Below are 20033 nucleotides of genomic sequence, written 5' to 3'. Positions count from 1 at the left end.
CATTGAATTTTGTATAGCTCACCATCGCCATCTAGTGTCACATTTGTATATTGCCCTCTACAGCACATTTAAAACGATTTATTTGCAGCTGTGTAGCTGAGTCGGGGGACAGGATCTGTCCTAAAGCACAATTTCCACAGATGATGGTGACGTGCAAATAAGCAAAATGAAACGTTTTACAAATCCCTAGATTCAGAAATGTCTGAAGCATCATACCAATAAAATAAAGCTGTGCTATGTGCAGATTGTAGAAGAAGAACAAACAGGACAATAACAGCACACTGAGCACGTTTCAGTGAAATAAGCAAGTTCACATTCATTTCCCAGACTGCTTCAGCACTTGTTTTGCCTGAAAACTTTTGTTTTCTTTGCAGAATAGGGTGTGTCATTTTAGGGTGGGGGGTGAAATTTAATTTTAGCAGATTTCTTCATTGAGGAATCCTAAAAATATGTTCTTGGGTGTGAGGAATTCCAATCATCTTATTTTTGTGACTGGACAACATTTAGCTTGGTAAAGTCTACAGCTGGCGAAGAAGCACATAAACTGTTTTGGAAAACCAAAGAATTTACCTTCTGAAAATGTCCTGTAATGCTAAATAAGAAGGAACAATAAAAACAATATATAATATATAGAAATAATATCAATTTAATTGCAAGTACTGGGCAATCGTTTTTAAAGATTTCTGTGCAATTTTACGCACAATAAAAGATATTAATTTTACCCAAATATATTTTGAATTCCCAAGTCATGTTACAAATTTTTAGCACCCCCTCATTCAGGAGATGAAGTGAGCTGGGAAGTGATTTTTGTGGTGCCGAAAAAGCTGGGGGCAGGATGGCAATGTTGGCGACTGCACCTCACTGAACAGAAGCTGTCCCTCACAGATCCAGATGTTTCCCATCAGGCCACAATTCTTCATATCTCCACGACTGGACTCGTTTTGTTGCCAAGAGCTACAAAAACCCAAGCAAAACGGCATCACATACCAGATACCCCAACGATTCCTCAAAACTATTAAGGTTTCAGTAAAGCAACAAGTCAAATAGTTTAATCAAGTGAAATCATTGTGTGTGGTTTTTTTGGGGGGAATAGCCTGAGAACTCGTTTTTCTGCCCATGACCAAGCACCATATCACTTTGCCCGTGTAGGGAGTATACCAGGCCACTTAAAGTCCCAAACGTTAGAGGACTGTTTGCTTGAGCCAGAAATATCCACTTGGTGGCAGGATCAGGGCCGGATTTAGGTTTGATGAGGCCCTAAGTTACTGAAGGTAATGGGGCCTTTTATATGTCCAGCAGCCCTTTGTCAACAACAAATAGTTGCTGTTTTTTGTGTTGAATATATGCTATATGGTAATGTAGGAAGCTAATAGGTATCTAAAGCCATTTGCACATAATAACGTATGTATTTTATCAAAGTAATTGTTGAACTGAAATACAATTAAGAAGTATATTAATAGGTAAAGGTAAAGGGACCCCTGACCATTAGGTCCAGTCGTTACCGACTCTGGGGTTGCGGCGCTCATCTCACTTTATTGGCCAAGGGAGCCGGCGTACAGCTTCTGGGTCATGTGGCCAGCATGACTAAGCCGCTTCTGGCGAACCAGAGCAGCGCACGGAAACGCCGTTTACCTTCCCGCCGGAGCAGTACCTATTTATCTACTTGCACTTTGACGTGCTTTCGAACTGCTAGGTGGGCAGGAACAGGGACCGGGCAATGGGAGCTCATCCGGCTGACCTTCTGATCAGCAAGCCCTAGGCTCTGTGGTTTAACCCACAGCGCCACCCGTGTCCCGTAAGTATATTAATAGTGAAATACAATTAAGAAGAAGTACATTAATAGTGAAATAATGATTAAGCTCTAACTTAAAATGATTTTGGCAATAACAAAAGTTCCTTTAGAAACAGAATTTACTCATAATCTAGTCTCTAGAAACTTGCCACAGCATGAAATAATAATAGGTGTAAATATATGGTGCAAACTATATTATAAATAGCAGAATGTGGGCACCCTATACTGTATATAGGAATGAGCAAACCAGTGATATTTCGGGGAGCAGGCTAGAAGGCAGGGCCCATGACTTACAATATAGGAGCCTACACAACACAAAACACTGTTGCTGTTTGTAGGTTTTATTTTATTTGTTTTTTATCTTATATTTTGGAAATGTACATCCAGGTTTTTTTCCTTAAATTTTTTTGGGGCCCCCCCAAGAGAGTGGGAGCCTAAGCTAGAGCTTGTTTAGCTTACAGTGGTACCTCGCAAGACGAAAAGAATCCGTTCTGTGATTCTCTTCGTCTAGCGGTTTTTTCGTCTTGCGAAGCAAGCCCATTGACGGATTAGCGGATTAGCGCTATTAGTGGCTTTTAGCGGCTTATCGGCTTATCGGATCAGCTGATAAGCGGCTTAGCGGCTTAGAAAAAGGGGGGGAGGAAAAAACCCCGCAGGAACTCGCAAGACATTTTCGTCTTGCGAAGCAAGCCCATAGGAGATTCGTTTTGCGAAGCACCTCCAAAACGGAAAACTCTTTCGTCTAGCGAGTTTTCTGTCTTGCGAGGCATTCGTCTTGCGGGGCACCACTGTATATGTAAATCCGGCACTGGGAAACGGGGAAGAAGAAAGACTTGGTTTGACTAGGTTGCCTACCTTTCTTCCCTCTCATGCTACAGGGTGTCCTCCATGCCCAGTGGTGCTTACGGCCCTTTGGACTGGTGGGGCAGAAGGCAGGGAAACCAAGGGTAGATCTACACACAGGGGGAAAAACAAGTCATAAATTAAATCGTTATAGCAAAGGGGGGAAATGCTATGTAAAATCACATAGAAAAGTTTTGTGCTCTACAGTGCCATCTGGTGCTGCATGTTTATAACACATTCATAACACTGAGACCCAGCTCTACCTCTCTTTTAAATCAGAACCAGTGAAGACGGCGAATGTCCTGTGTGAGTGTCTGGAGGCGGTTGGAGAATTCAATTGAGATTGAATGCTGAAAAGATAGAAGTACTGTTTTGGGGGGACAGGGGGCAGGCAGGTGTGTGGGGCTCTCTGGTCCTGAATGGGGAAACTGCGCCCCTGAAGGACCAGCTGCGCAGCCTGGGAGTCACTTTGGACTCATAGCTGTCCATGGAGGTGCAGGTCAATTCTGTGTCCAGGGCAGCTGTTTATCTGAGCCGTGCCAACCCCCAAACAGATGCTGATGAGTTTTAGTATCCTTCTTTGCTGAGCTTTTTGAGAGCCAGAGTGTCTGCAGACAGAAATGGTTGCAGTACAACAGGAACATGTCTCGGGATGGGAAGGACACAAATAGCATGTTTAGCTGTCGGTTCTTTGCATCCCATAGCCATCCCTTTGGCACGGGCTTTCACCCCCAACACACCCACCCCAGACACTCCCAGTGTCCCTATTTTCCAGGGACGGTCCCGGAATTACAGATGCCACCCCCGTTTCTGATTTGATCCCGGAAAATCATGCTTTCCCTTTGGATGTCCCAATTTTCATCAGAGAAATATTGGAGGGTATGGAGTTATGCGACCGCCGAGCCAAAGAGATAAGTAACTACATGGCCTTCAGAAGACATCTGAAGGCAGCCCTGTATTGGGAAGTTTTTTTTTCATGTTTCATGTTTTATTGTGCTTTTATATATGTTGGAAGCCACCCAGAGTGGCTGGGGCAACCCAGGTAGAAGGGTTATTATTATTATTATTATTATTATTATTATTATTATTATTATTGAATAAAAAGGTAAAGGACCCCTGACCGTTAGGTCCAGTCGAGACCGACTCTGGGGTTGCGGCGCTCATCTCGCTTTATTGGCCGTGGGAGCCGGCATACCGCTTCCAGGTCATGTGGCCAGCATGACTAAGCCACTTCTGGCAAACCAGAGCAGCGCACGGAAACGCCATTTACCTTCCCGCTGGAGCGGTACCTATTTATCTACTTGCACTTTGACGTGCTTTCAAACTGCTAGGTGGGCAGGAGCAGGGACTGAGCAACGGGAGCTCACCCTGTCGCAGGGATTCGAACCACCGACCTTCTGATCGGCAAGTCCTAGGCTCTGTAGTTTAAACACCACTTATTTTCACTGGAGAAATGTTGGAGGGTATGCCGTCCTCCTTGGGCGCTGAAAGGGGGGAGTACCCTGCCAGGACTCACTGCTGCAGATGTTTTGGCGGGTGTCGTAGGTGACCCAGCGACTCCAGGGCCCGTTGCCGTCAAACAGCATCACCACCCGTTCAAGACTGTTGCCGTAGTTGAAATACAGATCCTTGCCCTCCAGGGCCAGCAGATCGTGGTCGCGGCATTCCCACCGCTGGAGCGGGTTCGTCCCATTGCAGGGTTCCAGACGGACGGTCTCCCTTCTTTTGGCCTTGGGTGCTGCCACGCAGAGCAGTGAATCCACGTGAAGGAGGAGGCCTCTGGAGAACCACTGAAAATGCTGCAGCCAGTTCCTAGGGTCACAGGGCGCTTGTGTGAGAGAGCTGGGCTCCTTCCTCGTCACACAATGACTGCGGTTCTCATTGTACAGCAAGAAGGAGCTGGGGACTGGCAAGAGGAACAAAGTTAGCATGGAGGAATGACAGCAGCCAGAGGCAGGCAGGCAGTGAATGGACAAGAGGAGGAAAGTGACAAGAGGGGGAAAGAGAGCGAGAGAACAAATGGAGTCAGGTCTCTGCAGCTTCTTACCAGAGAACAGGACTGAGACAGTAAAGTACAGTCATACCTCAGGTTACAGCCGCTTCAGGTTGCGTTGTTTTGGGTTGCGGACCGCCGAAACCTGAAAGTACAGGAACAGGTTCCTTCCAGGTTTCAGCGGTCGTGCATGTGCAGAAGCGCTAAATCGAGCTTTGCACATACGCAAAAGCGCCGAATTGCAACCCGCGCATGCGCAGACGCGGGTTGCGGACATGCATCCCGCACGGATCACATTCGCAACCCGAGCGCTCACTGTATATCAAGTGCAAGACAAAGCAACAGTCCAGGCTAGCCATCGATAACCAGTAAAAAGGTAAAGGTAAAAAGGACCCCCGGGTGGTTGAGTCCAGTCAAAGGCAACTATGGGGTTGCAGCGCTCATCTTGCTTTCAGGCCGAGGGAGCCGGCGTTTGTCCACAAACAGCTTTCCGGGTCACGTGGCCAGCAGGACTAAACTGCTTCTGGCGCAACGGGACACATTGACGGAAGCCAGAGTGCACGGAAAAGCCGTTTACTTTCCCGCCACAGCAGTACCTATTTATCTACTTGCACTGGCGTGCTTTCGAACTGCTAGGTTGGCAGGAGCTGGGACAGCAACGGGAGCTCACCCCGTCACGGGGATTCGAACTGCTGACCTTCTAATCGGCAGGCCCAAGAGACTCAGTGGTTTAGACCACAGCACCACCCACGTCCCTGTAGCCAGTGAAGACTATTTAGAACAGCATCTGCCAATGTTCAGAATTCACTCAACATTTCAATTTCAATATAGCCATTTTAAATTAGCATTAAACATATGTTTTTTAAGTACGGCAAGGCTTAAAATATAGACATTTTGACAAAAATAATGACTGGCCCTGACAATATATTATAATATTTTTAGTAGGCAGAGAGTAACGATGAGAAACAAATACGGGGCTTAATTTTATCTTCGAAATGTGTTCCAAAAATGGATTAAGGGAGCCCCTTTTCCCGTATATGTATTGGTTTGAGGAGGGCATGACAAAATGTGCTAATTTTGTGGGAAGCTATCTTCCAGAACATTCAAACCCAGTCTATGATTCTTGGAGATTTTGTGGATTTCCAGTGAGATGTTATTGGCGCTATTAATCTTGCACCTAACTAATAAGTTTGGGACTAATTGCCAGCTCAGATGTTGCTATATTCCTTAGCAATATTCTGAGTTAGGGCTTGGGGCTGGGTGATGTCTTGGGGTCCTTACCATACTTGTGATTCTGTGATTGTAGGAGTGGGTTTTGCTGAGCTGGTTGCTCCATTTTTCATAGGACTGCTGGAAATTATCCTATCCTAGCTGGGGAAGCAGGGCATTTCAAACTTGTCAACTTTCCAATTCCAAAAAATGAGGGGTGATAAAAAGTTGTAAAATGACTCAGGAATCTAAAAGATATTTTGGTTAAACTGATATAACTTAGTTCTGTTTGGTAAATAAAATGTGTGTAAAATCACATAGAAAAGATTAAAAATGATTGCCAAGTACTTGCAGTTATGTTATATATTTATATTAGTTTGATTTATATGTTATACATATTTTATATTACCTGACACTTTCAAAAGGTAAAAATTTAAATTATTTGGTTTTCTCAAAGCAGTTTATTTGCTTCTTATTCAGATGTAGACTTGGTAAGCTAAATGTTGTCCTGGCAAAAAAATAATAACAGATTTGATTTCCTCACACCCAAAAACATGTTTTTAACACCCCCTCACTGACAAAATTTGCAAAAATTAAGTTTCACCCCCTAAAATGACATGTCCTGTTGGGATATTCTCTCTTTTGCAGGCAAATGGTCCCCAGTGACTAGGGAATGTCCAATGTGGCTTTGCAAAGGGAGCTGCCTCTTTCCCCTACTCCCAGCTGGGGAAAATGAATGTAAGCATGGAGTCCTTCGAAAGAACAATAGATCTGCAGAGTGAGAAGGATGAGATAGATGGGGAGGCTGTAAGGAAATGTACAATTCCTTGTCAACTACTCTAGAGGCTTTTGGTTCTGGCAAAATAGCCACGTGCTTGCCACTAAAGCAATATTTAGTGAGTACTATTCTCTTCACTGCAAGTTCGTAGAATAGAAACCTACTGCAATAATAGAGCTTAGACTCTTGTCCATGTTCGATCTGACCATCTAGTTTAGAATTTGAATAAAGCAGTCCCAGATACATCTATGGATAATCTGGTCAAGCCGTCAGGGTGCTTGAACTGCTCCAAAACTAAACTGGAGATCATCAAAGTTTGGTTTGAAGGAGCTCATGAAATCTGAAGCTCTCACCTGCAGGCAAAAGGAAAAGTCCTGCTAACTACAGATGGTGACAGCAGTCACGAAATTAAAAGATGCCTGCTTCTTGGGAGAAAAGCAATGACAAACCTAGACAGCATCTTAAAAAGCAGAGACATCACCTTGCCAACAAAGGCCCATATAGTTAAAACGATGGTTTTCCCGTAGTGATGTATGGAAGTGAGAGCTGGACCATAAAGAAGGCTGATTGCTGAAGAATTGATGCTTTTGAATTATGGTGCTGGAGGAGACTCTTGAGAGTCCCATGGACTGCAAGAAGATCAAACCTCTCCATTCTGAAGGAAATCAGCCCTGAGTGCTCACTGGAAGGACAGATCCTGAAGCTGAGGCTCCAATATTTTGGCCACCTCATGAGAAGAGAAGTCTCCCTGGAAAAGACCCTGATGTTGGGAAAGATGGAGGGCACAAGGAGAAGGGGACGACAGAGGATGAGATGGTTGGATAGTGTTCTTGAAGCTACCAGCATGAGTTTGACCAAGCTGCGGGAGGCAGTGGAAGACAGGAGTGCCTGGCGTGCTCTGGTCCATGGGGTCACGAAGAGTTGGACACGACTAAACGACTAAACAACAACAACAACAGAAACATGGAACAACCCCGAGGGATGTTTTTGGAACATGGAGCTTCTGACAGAGACAGTAAAAAGCAGCTCTGTAGGGTTGAAGAGACTAATTGCCGTTTAATATTAACTGAGACAATTGGTCAATTAATTGAGAAACACAATGAATTGTGATTGGGGTTAAAACATTTTGCCGACTGAGGCAAATGACAAAATGGCACCCTTCCCTTTCCAGAAGCCGACTGTGCTGACGGATGACTCTTACTTCAGCACTCATGATGGGATAGACTTCCCTGCTGCACCTGAGAATTGCAGAGATAATTCTTTACAGAATTATTTGGTCGTCCCTGGAGTCTTTTATTTCCCACCCATTTTGACACTTTAAACATCTGCATACTTCTGGATTCTCCTCAGCAAGCCCATCGTTCTCCCTCTTGTTTCTTAGTGGCCCCCTGTTGGTTCCAGTCAGGGGCAGCCCAGCCCATTTTGCCACCCGAGGTGCCTTCTGCCGCCCTGCCTGCATCACCACTTCCGCCGCCTGAGGCAGCTGCTTCACCCTGCCTCATGGGTGGGCTGGCTCTGGTTCCAGCCAGCCACCTAGGCTGGCTATCAGCAGGTATATCGTTTTCAAACGAGAAGTAAAAGATATTTCACAGCCAACTACATCACTGTTCTGCAGAGCTTTTGGGAAGTACCAAGACAGAACTTTTATTCTGCTCTCCAGAAAACCTGCACTCGTGCGCCTAGCCTGAAATGTGGAGCTGAGCACCACCTTCCAGCCTTGGGGCAGCGAGGGCAGAGCCAGGGGGTCTTGAGCTCCACCACAAGGTCCGCCACAACTCCCACAGACACTCACCTGCCTCTTGGAGCTTCCTGTTCTCAGCACGCGCTTGCTCCAAAGCAGCAGACATCTTAGAATCTGTGCAGGGAGCCAACAAGAAGAAGTTGGTGCTGACCTTTAAAGCCCTAAATGGCCTCGGCCCCAGTATACCTGAAGGAGCATCTCCACCCTCTGAGGTCGAGCTCCAAGGGTCTTCTGGTGGTTCCCTCCCTGCGAGAAGTGAGATTACAGGGAACCAGGCAGAGGGCCTTCTCGGTAGTGGCACCCACCCTGTGGAACGCCCTCCCATCAGATGTCAAGGGAATAAACAACTATCTGACTTTTAGAAGACATCTGAAGGCAGCCCTGTTTAGGGAAGTTTTTAATGTTTGGTGATTTATTGTGTTTTTAATACAGTGGTACCTCGGGTTACAAACACCTCTGGTTACAAACACTTTGGGTTACAGACTCCACTAACCCGGAAGTAGTACCACAGGTTAAGAACTTTACATCAGGATGAGAACAGAAATTGTGCGGTGGTGGTGAGGCAGCTGTGGGAGACCCCATTAGCTAAAGTGGTACCTCAGGTTAAGAATGGTTTCAGGTTAAGAAAGGACCTCCGGAACAAATTAAGTATGTAACCAGAGGTGCTATTGTATTCTGTCGGGAGCTGGCCAGAGTGGCTGATGAAATACAGCCAGATGGGTGGGGCATTATTATTATTATTATTATTATTATTATTATTATTATTATTACAGTCATACCTCGGGTTGAAGTTGCTTCAGGTTGAGTGCTTTCGGTTTGCGCTCCGCAGTGACCCGGAAGTAATGGAACGCGTTACTTCTAGGTTTTGCTGCTCGCGCATGCACATACGGTCAAAATGATGTCACACACATGCGCGGAAGCAGCAAATCACGATCCGCGCAGACCCGGATTGCGTTTACTTCAGGATGTGAACAGGGCTCCGGAACGGATCCCGTTCGTATCCAGAGGTACCACTGTATTATTATTATTATTATTATTATTATTATTATTATTATTATTATTACTACTACTACAGGCTGGCTGAAGGATCAGCGCCGGAGGCTACCTTCACAATAGCAACTGGTGAAAAAGAAACTTTGAAGGCCCCATGGTGTGTGTGTCAGTCTTAGCGGCGTTACCTAAAAGTGATACCCTACCACTGGCTTGAAAAGGGAGCGTGGTACTCACCAAGCCTCACTGACCAAGTGGCCATATGGAACTTACATCTGAAAGTGTCAACCATCACTTTTCGTACCATTTTAGTGCTCCCTTTCTTGGTTGCTGGTTTTTTTAAATCAGTGTATGCCAGGAAAATTGTTGCATAGAGTTACGTTAACTCTCCCTAAACTCTCACACACTGCTTCAATGCACTTCAATGTTGTGCAATTGACTATAATGCACTTTGAATGAAGCTCCACCTTGGGGAGCAGAGGAAACCACTGTATACTGAGCTTAGACCCATGGTTCCTAACATGGGGCACACGCCCCACAGGGGAGCAACTTGATTTTTAAGGGGGACAATTTGGAAGCTTGTTTAGACCAGGTTAATGGCCTTTTCAGCTTCCTCCACGTGAACAGGAGTTCACTTTTTGAATAATAAGAATTATATGTCACGGTGGTGGGGGCATCAGGATTTTAGAGATGCTTAGGTGGGGCATGGCCAAAAAAAGGTTGGGAACCACTGGCTTAGACCACTGTCAGCCTACCTCAGTATTGTCTACACTGGCTGGCAGCAGCTTTGGGGGTTTCAGGCAGGGGTCTTTGTCAGCCCCACATGGAGGTGGTGTGAGGGGCCAAACCTGAGAGGAACCTATGGCATGCAAAGCATGCGCCCGACCACTAAACTATGCCTTTTCCCCAGCTGAGAATCCAGGCAGACATCCAGGGTCCCATGCACGTCTTCTGAATGATACAGGAAGAAAGTATATCAGTCTGGCAAACCCCTACCTGGCGCCCCAGCAGCCTTTAGAGACCCAGAAGACCACTTACAGCGCATAATTCCCACAGCAAGCAGCAGCACGTTCAGGAACACCGAGGTAGCCAGCAGAGCAGCAACAGCTACTAAAACCACCTTGCGTGTCCAAGATGGCTTCCCAGCTGAGAAAGGGAGAGAGAGAGAGAGAGAGAGAGAGAGAGAGAGAGAGAGAGAGAGAGTGTCATTCTGCCTGTTCTCCACCTCCGCTCTGCCACCAGCTTCCCCTCACCTGCCACACCAATCCCTGTGGTATCACAGAATTCTTCTTCTTCTTCTTCTTCTTCTTCTTCTTCTTCTTCTTCTTCTTCTTCTTCTTCTTCACTCCTAGCCGAGTAAGATTGTCTTCTGTAAACAAGGTTTTAACAGTGAGTCCATAAGTGATCATGGAGGCCAATTCTGGATCCACACGACCTTCCACAGTGGGGACACAGGTTCCCAAGCAGGAGTTGAACACGGTGAGGGTTTGCCAAGCGTGCCTTCCTCTTAGCACGTTTCTCCCTTTCGTCCTGAGTTCAAGTGTCTTCAAAGCCCATGGCACCTTTGGTAAAGGCTTTTCTCCTGTTGGAGCACTCGCAGGCCAGTGTTTCCCTGTTGCCAGGGTTTATATTACATTTTTAAAAGATTTGCCTCAAGAGAGTCTTTCAACCTCTTTTGTTGACCATCAGCATTACGCTTTCCATTTTTAAGTTCAGAATAGGGTAGTTGCTTTGGAAGACGATAATCAGGCATCTGCAAAACATGACCAGTCCAACCAAGTTGATGTTGAAGAATCATTGCTTCAGTATCAATGGTGATCTTTGCTTCTTCCAGTACACTGACATTAGTTTGCCTGTCTTCCCAAGTAATGTGCAAAATTTTTCAGAGACACCGTTGATTTCAGAGACAATCTTTTGAGGAGCTGGAGATGGCGTTTATAAGTGGTCCATGTTTCACAAGCATACAGTAAGGTTAGTACAGTGGTGCCTCGCAAGACGAAATTAATTCATTCCACGAGTTTTGTCGTCTTGCGATTTTTTTCGTCTTGCGAAGCACCGTGTCGGGAAAGTTTTGGAAAAGCTTCAAAAATCACCAAAGTCTTTAAAAACCTCAAAAAAGGCTACCACACCGCGTTCTATGAGTTGCTCCTCGAAGTCAAGTTGCAACTGTATTAACGGTGTTAAGAAAAAGGAAACAAACTTGCAAGACGTTTCTGTCTTGCGAAGCAAGCCCATAGGGAAAATCGTCTTGCGAAGCAGCTCAAAAAACAAAAAACCCTTTCGTCTAGCGAGTTTTTTGTCTTGCGAGGCATTCGTCTTGCAAGGTACCACTGTAGTACAATAGCTTTGTAAACAAGCATTTTGGTTTCCCTGCGAATGTCCCGGTCCTCAAACACTCTGCACCTCAATCTGGAGAAAGCTCAAAGGGTCCCAGTCCTCTGCAATGCAGTCTTAACTCTATAAGTTTATTGCTTTGGGGCCATTTGCTATTTATTTGTTGCAGCAGCAGCAGCAGCATCAGATTTTATGACACAAAAAAGGCAGTAGTAAGCAAACTAAAAAGGAAGCAACCTCCAAAATACAATTTAACAATGGGGGGAGTCTAGAACATTGGGGTTCATTGTAAAATACAACCCTGGGTTTGGGCGGGGTTGGGGGACGAATGGAGGTAAATGAACACCAGGCTCAAGAAATCATCTCCCTACACCAGTGATGGCCAGCTGTTTTGGAACTACAACTCCCATCATCCCTAGCTAACAGGATCAATGGTCAGGGATGATGGGAATTGTTGTCCCAAAACAGCTGGATAGCCACGTTTGGCCATCACTGCCCTGCACAATAGGGAAGGCTTCCCATTTCCTACTTTGCACAAATCACTCTCCATTTTCTTATATTTTCTTCCCCAAATAAAGATGTAGGTCCTTTGCATGGCCTTCTTAGTGACGAGGCTCCAATATTCTCCACTGCTAATGGGACTTCCCGGCCCCCCAGCCCACTGCCTAAAGAACAGCCCCAGGGCAATACGTGGTGACTTGTGAGTGAACTCCAGACCCCCTGAGGATCCCCCTGAAGCTCAGGCCGGACATACCTGGGCGCCATGGCGCAGCCACCTGTCCTCCTTGCTTGCCCTCCAAACTGGCCACAGCATCAAAGGGCTCATAGACGCTCTCTTCCTCGGGGTACTCCTTGGTGCCTGCATGGAGGAAAGGAGGAGCTAAGTTAGGGCATTTCCAGACTGTCACTATTTTGGGGTGTCATCCGGCCACATACAGGCCAAGCCAGGTTGTGCATGTATTGGTTTTTTTTATAATTTTTTTTATTGGTTTTACAAAAAAATTTTATAGACAACACAAACAAATAAAGAAACAAACAAACATGTATAATTTCATATGCTTTTTTCATAAACCTTACTTCGTCGACTCCCCCAAACCTCCCCTTTCTACATCCTAATTCCCAAAATTATTTCAGCAAATCCTAACACTTAATTTTATCAGATTTATCCCTTATTCTTTTCTTTTACTTAATCTTTTACAGCTGAAAACCCCTTCCCCCCCTAAAAACTTCAACATTTTAGCTTTCATTCATTTTACAATGTTTCTTAAGATAAATTTTAAATTTCTTCCAATCTTCATCCGCCGTCTCTTTCCCCTGATCACGGATTCTGCCAGTCATTTCAGCCAGTCCCATGTAGTCTGTCACTTTCATCTGCCATTCTTCCAGGGTGGGTAGATCTTGTGTCTTCCAATACTTTGCGATGAGTATTCTTGCTGCTGTTGTAGCATACATAAAAAATGTTCTATCTTTCTTTGGCACCAATTGGCCAACAATGCCCAAGAGAAAGGCCTCTGGTTTCTTAGGGAAAGTACATTTAAGTACCTTTTTATTTCATTATATATCATTTCCCAGAAAGCCTTAATCTTCGGGCATGTCCACCAAAGGTGATAAAAAGTACCTTCAGTTTCTTTACATTTCCAACATTTATTATCAGGCAAATGGTATATTTTTGCTAGCTTGACTGGGGTCATGTACCACCTGTAAATCATTTTCATAATATTCTCTCTTAGGGCATTACATGCCGTAAATTTTATACCGGTGGTCCACAACTGTTCCCAGTCTGCAAACATAATGTTATGACCAATGTCCTGTGCCCACTTAATCATAGCTGACTTAACTGTTTCATCTTGTGTATTCCATTTCAGCAACAAGTTATACATTCTAGACAAATTCTTAGCATTGGGCTCTAGCAATTCTGTTTCTAATTTTGATTTCTCCACCTGGAAGCCAATTTTCCTGTCTTGTTTGTAAACCTCCATTATTTGGTAATAATGGAGCCAATCTCGCACTTTGGACTTCAATTTCTCATGACTCTGTAGTTTCAAAGGTTGTGCATGTATTGTTGGTGATGTGCTTGGCAAACTCACCTCCCTGCCAGAACCAGTCTTTTCGTGTTAAGGAAAAGGACAAGGAAATGCCTCTGTAAGTGTGGTCCCTATGACCTCAATAACATACCTTCCAACATTTCTCCAATGGAAAATGGGACATCCTATTCCTTAATAATAATAATTTTACTATTTATACCCCACCCATCTGATTGGGTTGCCCCAGCCATTCTGGGCGGCTCCCAACATATAAATAATAATAATAAAACATTAAAAAACCCTTCCCTGTACAGGGCTGCCTTCAGATGGCTCGGGGGTCAGAAAACTCAGGTCTCCGATGAAAATACGGATGTCCTAAGGAAAAGTGGGACATTCCAGGATCAAATGAGAAACCGGGGAAGATTCTGTAAATCTAGAACTGTCCCTGGAAAATAGGGACATTTGGAGGGTCTGACAGTGAACTTGTTGTGGTCTGTACAAAAAACTAACTGAAAAAAGCACTTTGCATCAAGTTAACCTAACATTTGTGTGAAGAGAGAAGCTGAAATTCCATTGCGGGGGGGGGGGGCACAGATTATGCAAACCATGCAAAAAACGTGTGTTGTTTAATTCATTTAATTTATTGTGCTTTTGCTGCACATTAAGTTAAAACGCCTCTCACTCCCTAACCCTTCCCCATGTCTGCTTTGCAGCTATTTCAGCCAAAGTGTCACTCAAATGTAAAGCAGTTAAGAGACTTCTCTGCCATGGAAAGTGGAGTGTTGGTTCTGTGTTTTGCCATCTGTGCTTCAGCTGCCTGTCCGACTCCTTCAAGGCTTTGGGCTTCTCAGGAAACCTGGGAGCATTTTGCTTTTGGTGTGGAAGCAGACGATGCCTTTGATACCCGAATCTCAAAACCTAACCCATTGGGCAAGAGCGGTTGTTGGCTTTCATGGACAAAGAAACGTTTTTGAATCCAACTGGAGCCATAAACCTTTTGGGGCAAAGCTTTCCAAACTGTGTGTTGCGACACGTTAAGTGTGTCAAGTGTGTCGGCTGCAGTGTGTAGATGTGTCATACAAATGCTCCCTGCGATCCTCCCAGGGCTGGAAAGGGGTTAGATTAACCTTTCGTTTAGATTAACCTTTCGTTTGCCAGCAAAACTGAATTGCTTTATTTTTCTGTGTATAACATGCCTCCTCCCCTGTATAATTTGGGACTCCAGACTGAGAAAATGGGGGGAGATTGCCCAGTTGTTTAGCTTTTTTGGGGAGGGGGGGTTGTTGAATATCACTCACCCACAGGACCGCCACAACCACATCAACAAAACCACCCATCATCGGCACGCCCGCCTAACAAAAGCAAGTGCCAATCACCCCACCCAATTGCTGCAGCAGTCAATAGCCAGTGGAGTTTGCCACACCCACCAATCACCCACAAAAACGCCGCTTACAATCTCGTTACCGGCAGCCACCAAACGCCAGTCTCACCTCTCCACTATCCGTGTATAAGATGACCCCCCAATTTTTAGCATAATTTCTAAATAAAATAACCTCATCTTATACACAGAAAAATACGGTACCATGTCATGAAACGGTGCATGTCCAGAAAGTGTGCCACTGACATGAAAAAGTTTGGAAAGCTCCGCTTTAGGGCTAGACCATTATCAGGGGTCTGCTGCCCCTACAGAAGTTGTGTGCCGTTGGGAGAAAAAAAGTGGGCACAATTAGGGATGGGTGGGGGGGGAGAGATAAAAACACAACAGCCTTGGTTGAAGCTGCATCCTGTAGGGAGCTAGGAATGGAGGCAGGAGTAAGATCATCAACTCTGGGATTGCTCCACCCGGACCCTTGCCATCTCCTAATAATCCTCAGCAATGGACCCTTTTCCTATGCGCCTCACTCTGTTTATTTATTAAAGATTTTCTTGATTTACAAAAGTGTGTGCAATGCCTCTCTCTCTCGTATCCCCCCCCCATGTAACATTTTTACAAAGCAGTTTCATTTGTTGAGACATTAGAAAGAAAAGGGGGAAAGTGGTGGGGGGGATAGATGGGTGGGGGTGACGATGTTTCTATTTTACTTACTATATGTAGGGTTTGGTGTCAGTGTTGCTTGTGCAGGTTCTTTGCTGTTCACTTGTGTTGCTTGGGTGGTGAGAGAGGTTAGGGTTGGCCTAGGGTGTGGTTATTCATTTGTGGTTGGCTGTGGTGGTCTTTGTTTTCATGTGTGAGTAGGGTGGAAATTACAGTGGTGCCCCGCAAAACGGAAAACTCGCTAGACGAAAGAGTTTTTCGTTTTGGAGGTGCTTCGCAAAACGAATTTCCTATGGGCTTGCTTCGCAAGACGAAAATGTCTTGCGAGTTCCTGCGGGGTTTTTTCCCCTTCCTCCCCTTTTTCTAAGCCGCTAAGCCGCTGATCCGATAAGCCGCTAAAAGCTGCTAATAGCGCTAATCCTCTAATCCGTCAATGGGCTTGCTTCGCAAGACAAAAAAAACGCTAGATGAAGAGAATCACAGAACGGATTCTTTTCGTCTTGCGAGGCACCACTGTACCCCAGAATTGGCCTTACTAAACATCTCCCAAGACAACAATGCCCACTTACACCACAAAGAACTCAAAACCCACCTACTTTCAGCAGCCAGAAGCATCATAGCCAGACACTGGAGAGACCTGTCAGGAGTAAGCATGGACCAATGGTACCAAATAGTATGGGAAACAGCCCTACTAGAAAAATTAACAAATAAACTGAAACTGACATGGGGACAAATAGAAGACGCCTTCACCCCGGTATGGCTCCCCTTTATCACATACACAGCCCAAGAAGACAATGACAAAAATCCACCAACAGCATACAAATAAATATGGCTAACCTAATGTGCCTCACTCTGCGCCACATACCTACTTGACTCCTCTGCTCAGGGGCCTTTGGGTCTTCTAGCCCAAGGTCAACATTTCTGTAGAGTCCCTTCCACGATGCCATCGCAGCAGAAGGCTCCTCGGAAAGCCCAACAGAGGATGCTTACCGGCTGATAAACAGAGAGCTGGGGGCCAAAAGGCAAGGAGCAGGAGGATGCCACAAAGACCACGGCTGGCTTCCAGGAAGGAAATGATGCATTCAAAGGATGGCTCTCAGGTCCTTGCTGCAAAGTGCAACAAATGAGACCTCTCCCATGGTGCCCTAAACTAGACAGCGGCTGTTTGGTGGGCAAACGCTGGTTGCCACCACCTGATGGGCAAAAGTTGAGATCTTGAGAGAGGAAACCCAGACAGAGCTGCAAATTTAATTTAAAATTTCCTATTTTTTTGGTGTTGTGTGTGTATGTATGCAAAGAACAAAAAAAACCAAAACGAACACTTTTGGTAATGTATTATCAACCAGCCAATAACCACATATCAGCATTTCACAGAATGGTTTTAGCTCACACAGCAAAAGTCAATGTCTTCACATCAGCCCAGTTTACTCACGGGCCTGCCTAATCTGCATTCAACCCTGAGTGAATCTACTTCCTTCCTCCCAAATGACTCCATCCTATGGCACTATCTCTCTTTGAAAGGGATATATTTGCATGCAGCAGCCTTGCAGTTCACTGCTGCAAACAAGGCTCTCTGGATGAGGGTGGATGTTTTCCGTGAAATTTAAAGCCAAAGGCTTTCTCTGTAAGTGTTAAACCAACTTGAACACAGGCTTGCTTTTAAGCTGGGACTGGAACTGTTAGGTGTCTTCCGGACAACGTGTTTCTTGAGCGTTCATCCCGATTTGCTTGCACAAAGTTTGCAGGGAGGGTTCACAATGTCAGATGCTTATGGAAATTATTTCTGGTTTGGTTAAAAGACATTGTGTCGAGAAACTGTTAGATCAATGCATTTTCCAGTCACTTTTCTTACAGGTAGAAGTATTCTTGTTCTTTTCCAGAAGCAGCACCAGGGTCATTGCACAAGAATGCCAAACCTGAATCTGCCGGTGTGTGGATGAATCCTACCTGCATAACAGCAGCAATCTGCAGAGATTTCTGCCTTCGTGAGATATATATGGCAGCTGAGTGCATTGCCATATTACGATAATCATTGCCATTTTAAAGTGCAGCTTAGGATAGAAATGTAAACAATTAAATGCCCAGGTGCAAACAATAGTACTAGTCAATCTCTTTTATGGGTTGACAACCATCCTTTTCCAGTAGGAAGTCATGCAGTGCCAGCAGCTGTAGGGGTCCGGGCAGAGGATTAGTTCGGCGGCCAAGTCTTGCTATGGTTTTAACCTTCTAGCAAAGAGGAACACACTCAGGCAGCAAAACAGTTTTCTTTGGATTAAATGTTTGCCTATCAAGTTGCTGCTGTGCTGATCACATTGGACAAAGTGTTGGTGCTGAGGGGAGGATTTGCTGAAACAAATTTGGGAATTGGAATGCAGAAAGGGGAGGTATGGGGAAGTCGGTGAAGTAAGTTTTAAGAAAAAAAGGATTTGAAATTATACGTGTTTGTTTTTGTGTGTGTACGTTTGTATTGTGCATTGTGTGTGTTTTATAATTTGTGAAAATTTAATAAATATTTATATATAAAAAAAACCAAAGTGTTGGTGCTGACCTTTAAAGCCCTAAACCAGGGGACAGAAAACTTTTTCAGCAGGGGGCCGGTCCACTGTCCCTCAGACCTTGTGGGGGGCCTGACTATATTTTGAAAAAAAGAAAAGAAAAAAGAACGAATTCCTATGCCCCACAAATAACCCAGAGATGCATTTTAAATAAAAGCACATATTCTACTCATGTAAAAACTTGCTGATTCCCAGACCATCCACAGGCTGGATTTAGGAGATTGGGCCGGATCCAGCCCCTGGGCCTTAGTTTGCCTACCCATGCCCTAAATGGCCTCGGCCCAGTATACCTGAAGGAGCGTCTCCAGCTGAGGTCCAGCTCTGAGGGCCTTCTGGTGGTTCCCTCACTGCGAGAAGTGAGGTTACAGGGAACCAGGCACAGGGCCTTCTCGGTAGTGGCACCCGCCCTGTGAAACACCCAGATGAGCCCCATAGGATATCGACAAAAAAGCTGTGCCAAGGAGAGGAGGCAAGGTGCGGCAAGATCTCACCTGCCACCCCAAGAAACCACAGACTCACCTGGGTCACCCATCTGCGTCAATACAGCACACATCCAACATGTATAGATTTTTTTAAAAATCAGTCCATGTTGCTTCCTGGGTAAGCGTGGCTCATGTGAGCCCCCTTGTTTCCACCCCAGGAGACCTGGCCTGCATGGTCAATGGTCAGGGACGATGGAAATGGTAGTTCAGGGACATCTGGAAAGACACAGGTTAGATACCCACCCCCTGCACTAGCGGTTGGGGGTCAGCAATAGGGGGAGAGGCTGCTAAGTGTTTATTTGAGTGCCATGCCGGAAGGAAGGGAAGATCCTGGGTGCACAAGATGGGCAGGAAAAGCGCATCGCACACCCTGTCTTGGGCCTGAACAGGAAGCTGCCTCTGTCTAATCAGCAGCCTGGTTCTTGCCCGATGCCAAGAAGTCAAGCCCAGAATCAGAAGAGGTGGCGGAAACAGCCAGCTGCCCTGGTGGCCGTGTGCCTCTTATCACTTCTCCAGCCCTGTGTCCTGTCCCCCTTTCCACCCAGCTGGCTGCACTGCTGACAATCAGTCACACACAGGCACACATACACAAAGTGCCATCCAAGCACAGAATCCCAGAGGCTGGAGCCAAGCTTTGACATCTAACCTTTTCAGGCTCTATTCCTGCCACCTGGCAGCCTGATCTTTATCTCCACTGCCCACTGGTATTGCATTTCTAGCATGCATTTCTATTTTTTACATTTCTAAACGGCTCAGGACCGCAATACCTCAAGGACCGCCTCTTTCTATATGAACCTACCCAGACTCTGAGATCATCTTCTGAGGCCCTCCTTCGTGTGCCTCTTCCTTGAGAGGTTGGCAACATGAGAACAGGGCCTTCTCTGCAGTGGCTCCCCGTCTGTGGAATGCTCTCCCCAGGGAAGTTCGCCTGGCGCCTTCATTATACACCTTTAGGCACCAGGCAAAAAGGTTCCTTTTTAATCAGGCCTTTGGTTGATCCAATTCACATCCTATGCCCTTTAAAAATGTGTTTTTTGATGGGTTGTTTTTATTTTTATTAGGTATTTTGTGGTTTTGTATCTTGATTTTATTCTGTGAACTGCCTGAGACCCCCAGGTATAGGGCGGTGTATAAATTCTAAATAAATAAATAAATAAATAAATAAATAAATAAATAAATAAATAATGTCAGAGGCCTAAGATTCAATTGCCCTTTCTCTTACCCTACCTGTCAGCTGCCTACCTTGAAAGCTCCTTT

The 20033-nt window shown here is 45.4% G+C and overlaps 1 protein-coding gene across 5 annotated transcripts; it reads right to left on the bottom strand.

Moving 5' to 3' along the window:
* Nucleotides 1-621: 621 nt before the first annotated feature.
* LOC309521998 (uncharacterized protein) lies at nucleotides 622-18067 on the bottom strand. Of its 5 annotated transcripts, none has more exons than XM_082205188.1 (7): nucleotides 16605-18067; nucleotides 12435-12539; nucleotides 10343-10492; nucleotides 8408-8470; nucleotides 4152-4541; nucleotides 2648-2745; nucleotides 622-954 (listed from the first exon to the last, which is right to left on the bottom strand). In XM_082205188.1, the coding sequence occupies exons 1-6, from the start codon at nucleotides 16684-16686 to the stop codon at nucleotides 2660-2662; spliced, it is 876 nt and encodes a 291-aa protein (XP_082061314.1). In that variant the 5' UTR covers nucleotides 16687-18067; the 3' UTR covers nucleotides 622-954; nucleotides 2648-2659. The 5 variants fall into 5 exon arrangements, with proteins under 5 accessions (XP_082061314.1, XP_082061315.1, XP_082061316.1 ...); XM_082205189.1 differs by having other exon boundaries at nucleotides 10385-10492; XM_082205190.1 differs by lacking the exon at nucleotides 2648-2745.
* Between the last annotated feature and the right edge of the window lie 1966 nt (nucleotides 18068-20033).

This window comes from Podarcis vaucheri, assembly GCF_965113315.1.
Source record: "Podarcis vaucheri genome assembly, chromosome: 17".
Classification (NCBI taxonomy): Eukaryota; Metazoa; Chordata; class Lepidosauria; order Squamata; family Lacertidae; genus Podarcis; species Podarcis vaucheri.
This window is presented reverse-complemented; position numbering and strand designations above follow the sequence as displayed.

Coding starts and splice junctions, on each gene's coding strand:
- LOC309521998 (XM_082205188.1), bottom strand. CDS start 16,686: ATGGCATCGTGGAAGGGACTCTACAGAAATGTTGACCTTGGGCTAGAA. Junction 8,471..10,342: donor AAAGGCTGCTGGGGCGCCAG/GTAGGGGTTTGC, acceptor CTCCCTGCACAG/ATTCTAAGATGTCTGCTGCT. Junction 2,746..4,151: donor CCGCCAAAACATCTGCAGCA/GTGAGTCCTGGC, acceptor CCCTGTGTGTAG/ATCTACCCTTGGTTTCCCTG.